The 13,218-nt window shown below is 43.0% G+C and overlaps 1 protein-coding gene across 4 annotated transcripts in view; it reads right to left on the reverse strand.

Annotated features, from left to right (window-relative positions):
* Window positions 1-4,600: 4,600 nt before the first annotated feature.
* Window positions 4,601-13,218, reverse strand: part of RABGEF1 (RAB guanine nucleotide exchange factor 1) — a 67,970-nt gene continuing 59,352 nt past the window's right edge. For all 4 annotated transcript variants that reach the window (XM_020281345.2, XM_012764082.3, XM_075995391.1 and 1 more), the window contains 2 exons: window positions 12,738-12,994; window positions 4,601-8,529 (listed from right to left, as the gene is read on the reverse strand). In XM_020281345.2, coding sequence (XP_020136934.1) covers window positions 8,131-8,529; window positions 12,738-12,994 — 656 coding nt within the window. In that variant the 3' untranslated portion in view covers window positions 4,601-8,130. The remainder of the gene's footprint in view (window positions 8,530-12,737; window positions 12,995-13,218) is intronic.

Genomic DNA, 13,218 nt, shown 5'->3' on the forward strand with positions numbered 1-13,218 from the left:
CCGTTCAGTCTCTGCTCACCTGCACGGACACCGTGGAGAGAGACGTGGCCCAGGTTCCACTGAGCAGGGCTGGGCACCAGACTCTCCAACCAGCCTTCATTGACACCATGGGGAGGGGAAGGGGCCTCCTGAGCACCAGGTGTGGAAGTTCAGGCTCCTACACTTTCCAGACCTTCTTATTTCTTAAGAAACCCACAACCCAGAAATGCCAACAGGGATAAACGAACAAACCCCCAAAGCAAGCTTGCACTCCAGCCCAAGGGAAAGTAAAAGCATGATCTAGCAAATCAGAAAACATTTGTCAAACCCACACTCCTCCAAGCAACATAGCAAAACAAAACAAAACAATATATGCCATCAATTAGATCATTATACCTAAAAACAGTAAAAATGATGTTCTAATATCATCTAATATACAATTTATATTCAAATGTATGAAACTGTTCCTTAACTGTCTTTTATACCTTTTTTCCCCTCTTTGATTATGTCTCATTAGTCTTATCATTTCTAGATCTTTCCCTTTCTTTCCTCCCATGACATAGAATTTTTTTTTTTTTTTTTTTTTTTGAGACAGAGTCTCACTTGGTTGTCCAGGCTAGAGTGAGTGCCCTGGCGTCAGCCTAGCTCACAGCAACCTCAAACTCCTGGGCTCGAGCGATCCTTCTGCCTCAGCCTCCCGAGTAGCTGGGACTACAGGCATGCACCACCATGCCCGGCTAATTTTTTATATATATATATCAGTTGGCCAATTAATTTCTTTCTATTTATAGTAGAGACGGGGTCTCGCTCTTGCTCAGGCTGGTTTTGAACTCCTGACCTTGAGCAATCTGCCCGCCTCGGTCTCCCAGAGAGCTAGGATTACAGGCGTGAGCCACCGCGCCCGGCCATGACATAGACTTTTTTGAAGAGACCAGGCCAATTATCTCAGGAAATGTTCCATATTTTGGATTTGTGTCCACATTTTCTTCACCCCTGTATTTCCTGTAAACTGGAAGTTAGACTATAAGACTTGCTTAGATCCTAGCTAAAAATCAGTGGCAAGAATATTTCACAGGAGGTGCTATGTACCTCATGTTGCATTACTTCAGGAGATGCGTGTTGCCTGTCTTGCTATTTGTGATACAGGTTGAACATCCGTAATCCAAAAATTCAAAATGCTCCAAATTCTGAAACTTTTTGAGTGCCACAATGCCACAAGTGGAAAATTCCAGACACCTTTGCTTTCTGATGGTTCAATGTACACAGCCTTTGTTTCACGCACAAATTAAAAATTTTTATTTGTAAAAATATTGTATAAAATTACCATCAGGCTGTGAACTAAAAAAAGTCTTAAGTCTCCCCCCAACCAGCTGACTGAATGGACCCCCCCTCCTGGCCAAGGGGATATCCTAAAACCAAATTGCCTTCCATGGGAAGGAAGGTCAGACCTGCCTCATCATGCCCCCTCCATTCTTAGGGACATCCTTTGTAACCCATTAACAGGCCTAAGGCTGTTCAAGACAAACCTGCAGTTGCTCAATTTACACAGCAAATTGATGTCTAGTGTCACAAGACTCCATCAACAGACTTCCTTGTCTTAAAACATTCCAAGCTTTTAGACAAAGCTTCATGTCTTTGACCAATTACAAGTCAAAGAATCTTTAAACCCACCTGTAACCTATAAGCCCCTCCCCCCTCCTGATTCTTTAAAAAATTTTACTTTAGTATAATACACATAACATAAAATGTACCACCCTAACCATTTTTTTTTTTTTGAGACAGAGTCTCGCTTTGTTGCCCAGGCTAGAGTGAGTGCCATGGCGTCAGCCTAGCTCACAGCAACCTCAAACTCCTGGGCTCGAGTGATCCTTCTGCCTCAGCCTACCGGGTAGCTGGGACTACAGGCATGCGCCACCATGCCCGGCTAATTTTTATATATATATCAGTTGGCCAATTAATTTCTTTCTATTTTATAGTAGAGACGGGGTCTCGCTCTTGCTCAGGCTGGTTTCGAACTCCTGACCTTGAGCAATCCGCCCGCCTCGGCCTCCCAAGAGCTAGGATTACAGGCGTGAGCCACAGCGCCCGGCCCACCCTAACCATTTTTAAGAGTACAGTTCAGTGGCACTAAGTACATTAGTATTGTGCAATCATCACCATCTCAGAACTCTTTCTCTCCCCGGTGGAAACTCTATGCCCATTAAACAATAACTCCTTATCTCCCCCTCCCCACAGCCCCTGGCAACCACCATTCTACTTTCTGTCTCTATAAATGTCATTATTCTGGGCACCTCATTCAAGTGCAATCATACAGTATTTGCCTTTTTATGACTAACTTGTTTCACCTAACATAATGTGCTCTTCGAGTTTCACCCATGCTGTAGCATTGTTAATGAACCCACAATGGGGTGCTCTGTTGCTGGCTGCACAGAAAGCCACTTACTGAGACAATGAGGATTGTCAAGGAAGAAAGGAGATTTTTTGCAGAGGACGGAGGACGTCAACTGGGAGGTAGGAGGAACGGACTGCCTCAAATCTGACTCTCTGAGCAATGGGTCGGGGTTTTCTCCGGAGGTGAAATGAATAACGCATGCAGGAGTGAGCTTCATTACGTTTGGGGCGGAGTGCAGGGCACCCAAGCGCAGTGGGAAGTCATGGTGGTATATGCATCATATGAGCAAAAATTGGCAGATAAGTCCCTCCCAGGGTGGGGATTTTATTAATAGTATTATAATGAGCTACGGGTTGAAATGGGTCATTCTTTCAGCCTTGTGGGCAGGTGGGGTGCGGGCAGTAGGTTGCTCACTGGGTCGTTGGGCATCTGTGGTGGGGTGTCACTTGTCTACTCTGGACAAACAGGTGGTGTAAGGCTTTGTGGTTATTTCATGGCTGCAAGGAGTTTTTTTTGCCATTTCTGGGGAGCAAAACTCAAAAGGGAATGCAACAGATAGTTAAAAGTTCAAGCCAAGGCCGGGCGCTGTGGCTCACGCCTGTAATCCTAGCTCTTGGGAGGCCGAGGCGGGCGGATTGCTCAAGGTCAGGAGTTCAAACCAGCCGGAGCAACAGCGAGACCCCGTCTCTACTATAAATAGAAAGAAATCAATTGGCCAACTGATATATATATAAAAAAAAAAAATTAGCCGGGCATGGTGGTGCATGCCTGTAGTCCCAGCTACCAGGGAGGCTGAGGCAGAAGGATCGCTCGAGCCCAGGAGTTTGAGGTTGCTGTGAGCTAGGCTGACGCCATGGCACTCACTCTAGCCTGGGCAACAAAGCGAGACTCTGTCTCAAAAAAAAAAAAAAAAAAAAAAGTTCAAGCCAGCAAATCTTACTGGGAACTTGAAACATGAGAGAACTATAAAAAGGTATTTTTGCCTATGGAGCCCATTACAGCCTGTCATGATTTCCTTCATTTTAAGGCTGAATAATATTCCGTTTTATGCATATACCACATTTTGCTTAAACATTATCCAATATGGACATTTGTGTTGCTTCCACCTCTTGGCTATTGTGGATGGAGCTGTTATGAACATGGGTGTGCAGATGTCTCTTCCAGATCCTGCTTTCAGTTCTTTTTGGTATATATCCAGAAGCGGTATTGCTGAATCATATGGTGGTTCTATTTTTAATTCTTTAAGGAATGGCTACACTGTTTCCCATAGTGGCTGTACCATTTTACCTTCTCACCAACAGTGCACAAGGGTTCCAATCTTTTTAGTGGGTGTGAAGTGGTATCTCATTGTGGTTTCGATTTGTGTTTCTCTAATGGTTAGTGATGTTGAACATCTTTTCATGTGATTATTGGCCTTTTGTATAATTTCTTTGGAGAAATGTCTATTCTATCTGTGATATAATAAATATAGTTGGTCTTAGTCCCCAGTTCCTGATGGAATTCCTAAAACTCTTGGAATTTCCCAAGTGATAGGAGTCTTTTGTTATTCATAACCTCCTCCTCTAAATCACACCTGATTTTATGCTAATGAGGTGACTTAGGGTGGGACCTTAGATAGTTTTAGGATGGGCTGGTCAACAGAAAGACCAAGTGACTGGAGGACTGGAACTTTCAGCCTCACCTCTGACTTCCTATAGTTGACACCCAATTGATGAGCAGCTCACAGCTAGCCTTCCCCCAGATGAGCCATGGTGCCATCTGCCCAGGGCAGGGGTGGCCAACATCACACCTTGCCCCAAGACACCACAGGCACCACAGGCAGGCATGCCCAACCATTCCAGGGTGTCCAGGCTCTGGCTAGAGTGGTCACAGGGTACAAGTGGGAAGACCAAGAACCGGTCCTGGGGAGGTGGCAGAAGGCAGCACTATGCCTGAACCAAGGCTCAAAGTCCCCAGTCGCCCAGTGCATGCCCCATTGTCCCATCTGACGTCACTGACAAAAACACTAACTCAAAGATTATTAAGAATTTCAAGATGGCAACTATAGAGCATTAAAGTCCAAGTACAGGGCCCTGTGCAACCACACTTTTATGTTTCTCATTCAATTTTGTGGTTTTATTCATATAAATGCCCAAAGCTCTTGTTATTTCTGAGTGATTTGTTTCTATTGTAAATAAAAATTTCCACATTAAATTTTGACAACCCAAAAATAAGTGACTGAGGCAAAGATCTCAATCAATGGAGGTTTATTAAGCCAAAGTTTGAGGACACGCCCAGCAAAAACACAAAGCACGGAGACATCTGTGGCAGTTTTTTCCAAAGACGGATTTGGAAACCGGGAGAGGGTGCACAGAAAGAAAAAGGAGGAGGGGGTGGGCAGCCAGACAGATCGTTACATTCTTATGAGGCCCGGGAAATCTACATTTTACATGAGATATGGTGAATGTTTGAAGAGAAAAGGGGGGTTGAAGGAAGAATCAATTACATAGATGTCCCTGGGTAAGTGGAAGCCTGGTGGATCTTGTCTCTGCTCTGCACTTAGGAGGATAAACTTGTAATCCACATTGTTGGTGTGGAATTGAACAGACTTTAGTTTTAGGAGCTGGACTTAGCCTGCTGGCCCAAAGTTTCAATGTGCATGTCCTTGTTTACTCGAGGCCAGCAAGGAATTTCCTTATGAAAGACGTGTGGGGCTAGTCCTTGTAGATACCTAGAGGCCTTCTGCCTTTCCTTGGGGATCTGGCTGATGCATAATGTAAGAGCTATTCATCTGGAAAGTGGTGTTGTGTGACTCAGCTACCAGGCTTGACCCTCCATTTTGTATCTGGAGTTGGGGAGGGTGGTCCTGAGATTTTAATTTTCCATTACAACTTGGTAGCTGGTCAGCAATGGTATATGTGAAAGTCACTTTGTATAGTTACTTTTTATGGCTATCTTAGCATTTCATCTCTCATCATTTTAGTGAGATGAAATGCTAAAATTTAATAGTTTTAGTATCAATTCTCTCAGGTTTTGCACATAATAAAATTATCTACAAATAATAGCTATCACTTGTTCTAAGTCATTTAATCCAGACAACCTCTTGAAGCAAGTAAATATCCCTGTTTCACAGTTGAGGTATCTGAAACACGAGACCTGCCTAAGGCCAAAGAGCTAGTAAGTAAGAGGCGGAATCAAAATTCAAACCAAGTCCAAGCCTTCTAGCTCCAGAGTTCATGTCCTCACCACCAGACTCACTCTATTGATTAGATTAACTCCTTTTTTCTCTGCCTTTATTTCTGTTTGAAGACTCAGTACCTTGGATAGAACTTCTGGAACAATGTTAATTATAGTGATAGCAAATATTCTTGTCTTGTTCTTAATTTTAACTGTCAGTTGTCTCTAATGCTTCATTTTTAAGTATGATGATATCTATACATTAAAAAGGAAAACTTTCGGTGGCTCATGCCTGTAATCCTAGCACTCTGGGAGGCTGAGGTGGGAGGATCATTTGAGCTTCAGTAGTTCGAGACCAGCCTGAGCAAGAGCGAGACCCTGTCTCTACTAAAAAATAAAAGAAAAAGGAAACCTTTATAACCTGAGAATATTGGTAGTAATGTACATTCTTTTAATAAAGAACCAAAAATCAATCTATTTGGAAAAGGGATGGATTGTGAAACTTTATTAATAAGGACTTCTGTTCCAAAGGTTTATTCCAATCACATTTACAGTACATAAAATATCAACACTTTCTTGTTAAGAATACAGAAACTCTAGCCATTGTATTGATGCTGACTTAAATAGAAGCCTCTACACAAGGCAAGAGTCCATATCTGAAGAATTTAACCACTCTAAGACATCTACAAAAAGTCCATTCAACGACCTCCTTTAAAGATATGTTAGAAGCCCAAGGAAGTTAGCTTTTGTGGGAGGTTAATATGCACATTTTATTTAACAAACATAATGTACAACAACTAACAGAACTGTGTTCCCAGGAGAATTAAGACTATGTATACCTGGATTAGCACCTAGAAAGTATGTAGAAAATAAAGAAGAAGAGGAAAGCTTTCTACTGAAATCATTTGGGCCTAGGTTATCCTAAGAAAAGATTCTTAATGGCATCTGATAGTAACTCATTACCTTCCAGTGAGCCTGGTGATCAGCTGACTCGGTTAACTGCTTTGTGTCTTCAGTGCTTTATGATATTAGATGTGTCGAGCTTGATAGATTTTATACGTAAATTTAAATAAAAGATTACTGGAAAAATAAGAGAACCTTTCTCAACTGCTTGTGTGAAGTGACACTGTTCACAAATGGTGCCCTGGGGAATCACTCACAATTTCATGAGTACACTTGCATAATCTGTAGAAGTCACTGATTGGAAGAAGAATCATCAATGGTATATTTAGGTTGTGAGGATCCATTAGGATTAGAAAAGGTTCTACAAGGCAGGTAGCCATAGAGTCTCGCTAAATGAGATATTTTACTCATAAGTTAACATTATACTGTGCACTTAATGCAATGTTCTTTGGTTACATCATATTAACCACTAGAAGGATAGCTCCCTATCTTGCAAAAGACATCAGTGGTTCTTAACTGGGGGTGATTTTGCCCCCAGGAGACATTTGGCAATGTCTGGAGATCATTTTTCACAGCCGTGAGGGGTGCTACTGGCATCTAGTGGGTATAAAGAGCAGGAGCGCTGCTAAACATCCAACAATGCACGGGGCAGTCCCCACAACAAAAATTCTCAGGCCACTAAGGTCAATAGTACCAAGATTGAAAAGCCCTGAAAGAGGTTTGTATAACCTGCGTCTGGGCTGTCCGCACAGTCAAAAGTACACGATGGAGGCTGCATGGCATGTCCTGCAGCCATGTTACAGCTCTAAGGGATTCCCCATCAACTGTCACCATCAGAGTCCCCTTCATTCCCCTGTCTTCCGTCCCAGACCCAGGGCCAGCTTCTTCTCATCAAAGAACTCCACAAAGACTCCCTGAATCAATGCAGGAACGAGATGCTAGAAGCATGGCTTCAAAGTCTTCCATTGACTTTATTGAACAGCGACTTTAAGTGGCCTAAAAATTATTCTGAACCTTAACTGTGTTGCAGTCTCTGACTATATAGGACCTCAAAGTTAGGGCTAATATATTGTTAATAATGGAGTCCACATTTTAAGGGCAGTATGTCTAAACACTTTAGATTCATTTAATGGGGAAAACCAAATGGTGCTAAAGGCAAACATTCAATATACTTCATTTTAAACTAAATAAAATAAAATGCCATGCACAGCAGACACATTCCTTTTTTTTTTTTTTTACATATTTACAATTTTACATATTTACTTATCAATATATCCTCTATCTTTACAATTATAAAATTAATTCAAACTGTGGAACAGTGGTACCATTGAATTCCCTTAAACATACACTTTGTAGCATTCATTCATTTTATCCTTTAAAAAGCAATTATTTATCCAAAACCAAACCATAGTCAATGCCACAGAGGAAGCACATAGGAAAATCATGGAGGAAAAAAAGATTTAAACAAATTTTCACACAAGCCTTAAATGAATGTATTTCAGTAACTCAAATAAATAGTATTTTATTATTAACTAAGCTTCCCCTGCCAGGAATAACAAAACAATCCCCCCAAACTGTACCTTTAAAAATGATCTGACATCTGTAAGCAATTAAGTTATGTTCTAGATCCCAATCAGTGGACTGTAGTAAGGGCTACCTACAATTTAGGCTCAAATAAATACTATCCATGTAAATTTTTATCATCCTGCATAAACCTGAGGTTGCAATGGTGGAGGAAGTTTATCATTTTCAACATTTTCAGAGTCAATAGCTGCTAGTGGTTGATTTGGAGGCTTAATTTCAAGTGGATACTTCTCAACAATGTCTTGAACTTCTTTTGCAATTCCATCTGTCCAATCTATTAGGTCTTTTTCAAGTTTCTTGGCTTCATTCATGATCCTTTCCTGTCGCTCATTCAACTGAGACAGGAGATCCAAGTTCTTGTACATTTGCTTAACACCTAAGCAAGCATCAGGAGACCAACTCTCAGATTCTTGCTTCCTGGGGGAGGTCTGGCCAGACATGTAGCGGTCAAAATCCTCCTGACTTAAATTCAAAGACTGGGCATCTAATTTCTCAATGAAGGCCACAGCGCAGCACTACAAAAAGAAGAGAACATTAATATAGTCGTATTAGGAAAGCTACAAATATTCAAGTAATTTTAAAAAATATTTTTATTATATAGAATTTAAAACAGAAGCAGAAGTAGACAGAACAAGGTAATGAACTTCCATGTACTTCAGCCTCAAAAATCAGCAACTCACTGCCAGTCATGTTTCCTTTACACTCCCAGGAGCCCAGGGCCACTGTGTGGGTGCAGCCTCCCCAGGAGGCCACAAAGACACTCCCTGCACAGGTCTTGCCAGACACGCCATCCCCACTCAGGACACGGCCGACAGTGGTGTGGGCCCTCTAGGTACTGGTGTGGCACACATACCTCTGGTCCTCAAAGAGGTATTTTAACATCAAGTAGTTGAAAGAAAAGCTTTGAAATCAGACAATCTGAGCTATCTATCACCTCTGTCACTTAACGGCAACAGTGTTGAGACCCTGGGAAAATCACTTAAGCTCTCTGAGGTTTCTGCAACTATAAAATGGGGGAAATACCACCCAAATTAACTGTGAGAATTAAGCAACGTAACACATGTAACATGCTTAGCTGATAGGTCTGCAGTGAGCAACGAATAAATGGTAGCAATTATTAGTATAGAAATGCTAGGGCAAATGCCCAATTAAATACACATCTGCTAATTATACTTTCATATATAGACTAAATTTTTCTACAAGGAGCACATATCACTTTCACATTTAAAAAAACCTATTTTCACAAGAAAAACATGCAAGATAAGTGAGAAACAGGTAGCTCTCAGAATTTCTTCAGAGAAACTCATTCACAGTATTCTATCTTATTATTCATTAAAAAAATCATCTCTCTAAGGAATATTTGGGGCTGGGCACGGTGGCTCATGCCTATAATCCTAGCACTCTGGGAGGCCGAGGCAGGTGGATCGCTCAAGGTCAGGAGTTCGAAACCAGCCTGAGCAAGTGCGAGACCTCGTCTCTACTAAAAATAGAAAGAAATTAATTGGCCAACTAAAAATATATACAAAAAATTAGCCAGGGCCGGGCGCGGTGGCTCGCGCCTGTAATCCTAGCACTTTGGGAGGCCGAGGCGGGCGGATCGCTCAAGATCAGGAGTTCGAAACCAGCCTGAGTGAGACCCCGTCTCTACCAAAAATAGAAAGAAATTAATTGACCAACTAAAAATATATATACAAAAAATTAGCCGGGCATGGTGGCGCATGCCTGTAGTCCCAGCTACTCGGGAGGCTGAGGCAGTAGGATCGCTGAGCCCAGGAGATTGAGGTTGCTGTGAGCCAGGCTGACGCCACGGCACTCACTCTAGCCTGGGCAACAAAGTGAGACTCTGTCTCAAAAAAAAAAAAAAAAAAAATTAACCAGGCATGGTGGCGCATGCCTGTAGTCCCAGCTACTCGGGAGGCTGAGGCAGAAGGATTGCTTGAGCCCAGGAGTTTGAGGTTGCTGTGAGCTAGGCTGACACCATGGCACTCACTCTAGCCTGGGCAACAAAGCGAGACTCTGTCTCAAAAAAAAAAAAAAAGGAATATTTGGCAAATGTATTACAATTAATTCATCTGAGGAATAAAGAGCATGCCCATTTGGCTCACATAGTGTGTGTGGAATCACTGTGGCCCCTCTGTTACCTGGAGAGAGGAGACGATTCTAACACTCCTGGCACAGTGAGTGGATATATGGCATTGCCACTGACAGGAATAGGAATATCAGAAAAGAAACAAATGTATGATGGAGAAGCAGTTTCTGTTTTGAATAAATTATATTTGAGATGCAATAAATATGTGTAATAAATGTGCGAGGTCAAGACAGGTGACACAGGTCTGTGGGTGAATACTGTGTAGGTGACTAACAGAGCTCTGTGACCAGAGGAGCCAGTGCAGGGAGAGAGAAACCCAGAGGACAGAACCCCTGGGAATGATACAACTCAAGGGGGAAGTGGAGAGTTTACAAAGGGACAAGGAAGAAGTGGAACAAATGAAGTTCCCAAACAAAGGAATAATCAAAAGTGTTGGCCAGGCGTGGTGTCTCATGTTTATAATCCTAGCACTCTGGGAGGCCAAGGCAGGAGGATTGTTTGAGGTCAGCCTGACCAAGAGTGTGACCGCATCTCTACTAAAAATAAAAAGACATTAGCCGGACAACTAAAAATATATAGAAAAAAAATTAGTCAGGCATGGTGGCGCATGCTTATAGCCCCTGCTACTCGGGAGACTGAGGCAGAAAGATTGTTTAAGCCCAGGAGTTTGAGGTTGCTGTGAGGTAGGCTGACACCAAGGCACTCTAGCCTGGGCAATAAAGTGAGACTCTGTCTCAAAAAAAAAAATAAATAAATAAAAGTGTTAATAGAAGTGAAGTAAGATGAATACTGAGAGTTCCCATAGCATTTGGGAACTGGCAGATTCTTTTTTTACTTTTGCCAGAAAAGTTTGATTGGAGTGATAGAAGCAGAAGCCAGACTCCGAGTCAGGTAAGAAGAGGATGAAGAACGAAGGCACAAATGTAGTTAAGGCTGTAGGTCAAAGGTGCCGGGAGGCTGCGAAGTTTAGGTGAACTAGCTGCCTCTACTGTCAACAACTCTGGCTACCCCCTGACACTTCTTGGTCCTCGTTCATTTTGCCTATTCCCTGCCACGTCTCCATCTCCACACTTCTCAGGGACTTCCAGACTGCCTGACCCTCTCTGATAAAAAACTGAATCCAAAAGGCTCTTCCCTACCAAGTGCATGTTTTCAATATTGTGAAATGTATATTTGGTCTTTGTTCCCCTGTTTCCTGGCAAACAACTCCTAAAATCCATGTCTTTTTGGATGCCAATGGCGACTGAGAGCTTCAGGATGGGGCTGTTCACAAAGGCATGATTAGAAGGTTGGGACTTTCAGCCCCACCTCCCAACCTCTGGGGAGTAGCGAGGGGGGCTGAAGGTCAAGTTCACCACCAACGGCCAATGGCATAATCAATCATGCCTATGCAATAAGGCTTCCATAAAAAACTATGAAGCCACAGTTTAGAAAGCTTCTGGATAGCTGAACACATGGAGGTTCCTGGAGGCGTGCCCAGGGAGGGCATGGAAGCGCCACACTCCTTTCCCATACCTCATCCCATGCATCTCTTCATGTGTATCCTTTGTAATTTGTTTTTTTTTTTTTTTTTTTTTTTTTTTTTGAGACAGAGTCTCACTTTGTTACCCAGGCTAGAGTGAGTGCCGTGGCATCAGCCTAGCTCACAGCAACCTCAAACTCCTGGGCTCAAGCGATTCTGCTGTCTCAGCCTCCCGAGTAGCTGGGACTACAGGCATGCACCACCATGCCCGGCTAATTTTTTCTATATATATTAGTTGGCCAATTAATTTCTTTCTGTTATAGTAGAGACGGGGTCTCGCTCTTGCTCAGGCTGGTTTCGAACTCCTGACCTTGAGCAATCCGCCCGCCTCGGCCTCCCAGAGAGCTGGGATTACAGGCGTGAGCCACCGCGCCCGGCCTGTAATTTGTTTTATGATAAACTGGCAAACGTGTTTCCCTGAGTTCTGTGAGCCACTACAGCAAATTAATCAAACCTAAAGAGGGGGTTGTAGGAACCCCAACTTGAAGCTGGTTGCTCAGAAGTTTGCCTGGACTTGTGACTGGTGTCTGGAGGAGGACAGAAAACCAAGCACATAAGGTGCCCTGGGACTCAAAATTCATTAGCTCCATAGTAAATCTTGTCTACAGCGAACAATCAGAAAAGGAATTATTTGGCCTTTAATTACCACTGCAAAACAATGGTTGAAAATCATCTCACATCCTCCAAACTGGCCCTTTCTTAAAATATCTCACCATTTAGCTCTAAGAGGTAATTTGTAGAAATAAAACAAAAAAACAATCCTCAGTCTTTTAAAAATGAATCAAAAGTCCAAGATTTGACTCATTCATGGTTGAAATGGCCCAGCTAAGTGAATGACTCTTACAGCCAGGATCCTGGGCAGCGCTTCCCAACAGCCACAGAGACATGTCACCTGTTTCCCGTAAGAGTACCGCAATCTTTGGTCAAGTACTGGGAGGTGGAGCGTGTGCATAGCCTGGTCACATGGGCTCTGCGACGCAAAGCAGCACCTTCAGCCATGCTGACTCATCCCCAGGAGCATTAACCTGTCACAGGCCTGAGAGACTCGTCACATCCCTAAAATCAATGCCTTCCTGGTTCTTCTCCACAGCACCAAGAACTCAGATACTCACCAGATTGGTGAAATAGTAGCCATCCTCGCCCGTCATCAGGCGGCTCGGGTTGCAGAAGCGGGTGATGTACTGGATGTTGGACTGAAGGCGTGGCGGGTTGCCCTTCAGAACAATGTAGATGAGGGTGGGCAGGAAGTCATCCGCTGAAGCTGGCTCGTTCTTGGTGATCTTGATGGCATTGAAGATGTGCTTGCTGCACTTGGTGATGCAGGCCAACTTATCTCGAGGCACACGCTTCGAATCCATTTCAATGATATCTACAAAGCAGAAAAGATGACGCTTCCCATGAGAAAATAACCACATAAGAGAAGCACTAGGATAATCATTTTTTATCCATTAGGTTACAGAGGAACTCTCACTAACCACTTTCCCAGTAGTTAACTTAGTGAGAGAAAAAGTGAGACTCCCAAAACAGTAAATGCCAGCTCATCCTCAGACACGTGGCCATGAGCCCAGCACTACCCAGTATGCCTTGTGAGCA

This window comes from Microcebus murinus, chromosome 19 (assembly GCF_040939455.1).
Source record: "Microcebus murinus isolate Inina chromosome 19, M.murinus_Inina_mat1.0, whole genome shotgun sequence".
NCBI classification, from domain to species: Eukaryota; Metazoa; Chordata; class Mammalia; order Primates; family Cheirogaleidae; genus Microcebus; species Microcebus murinus.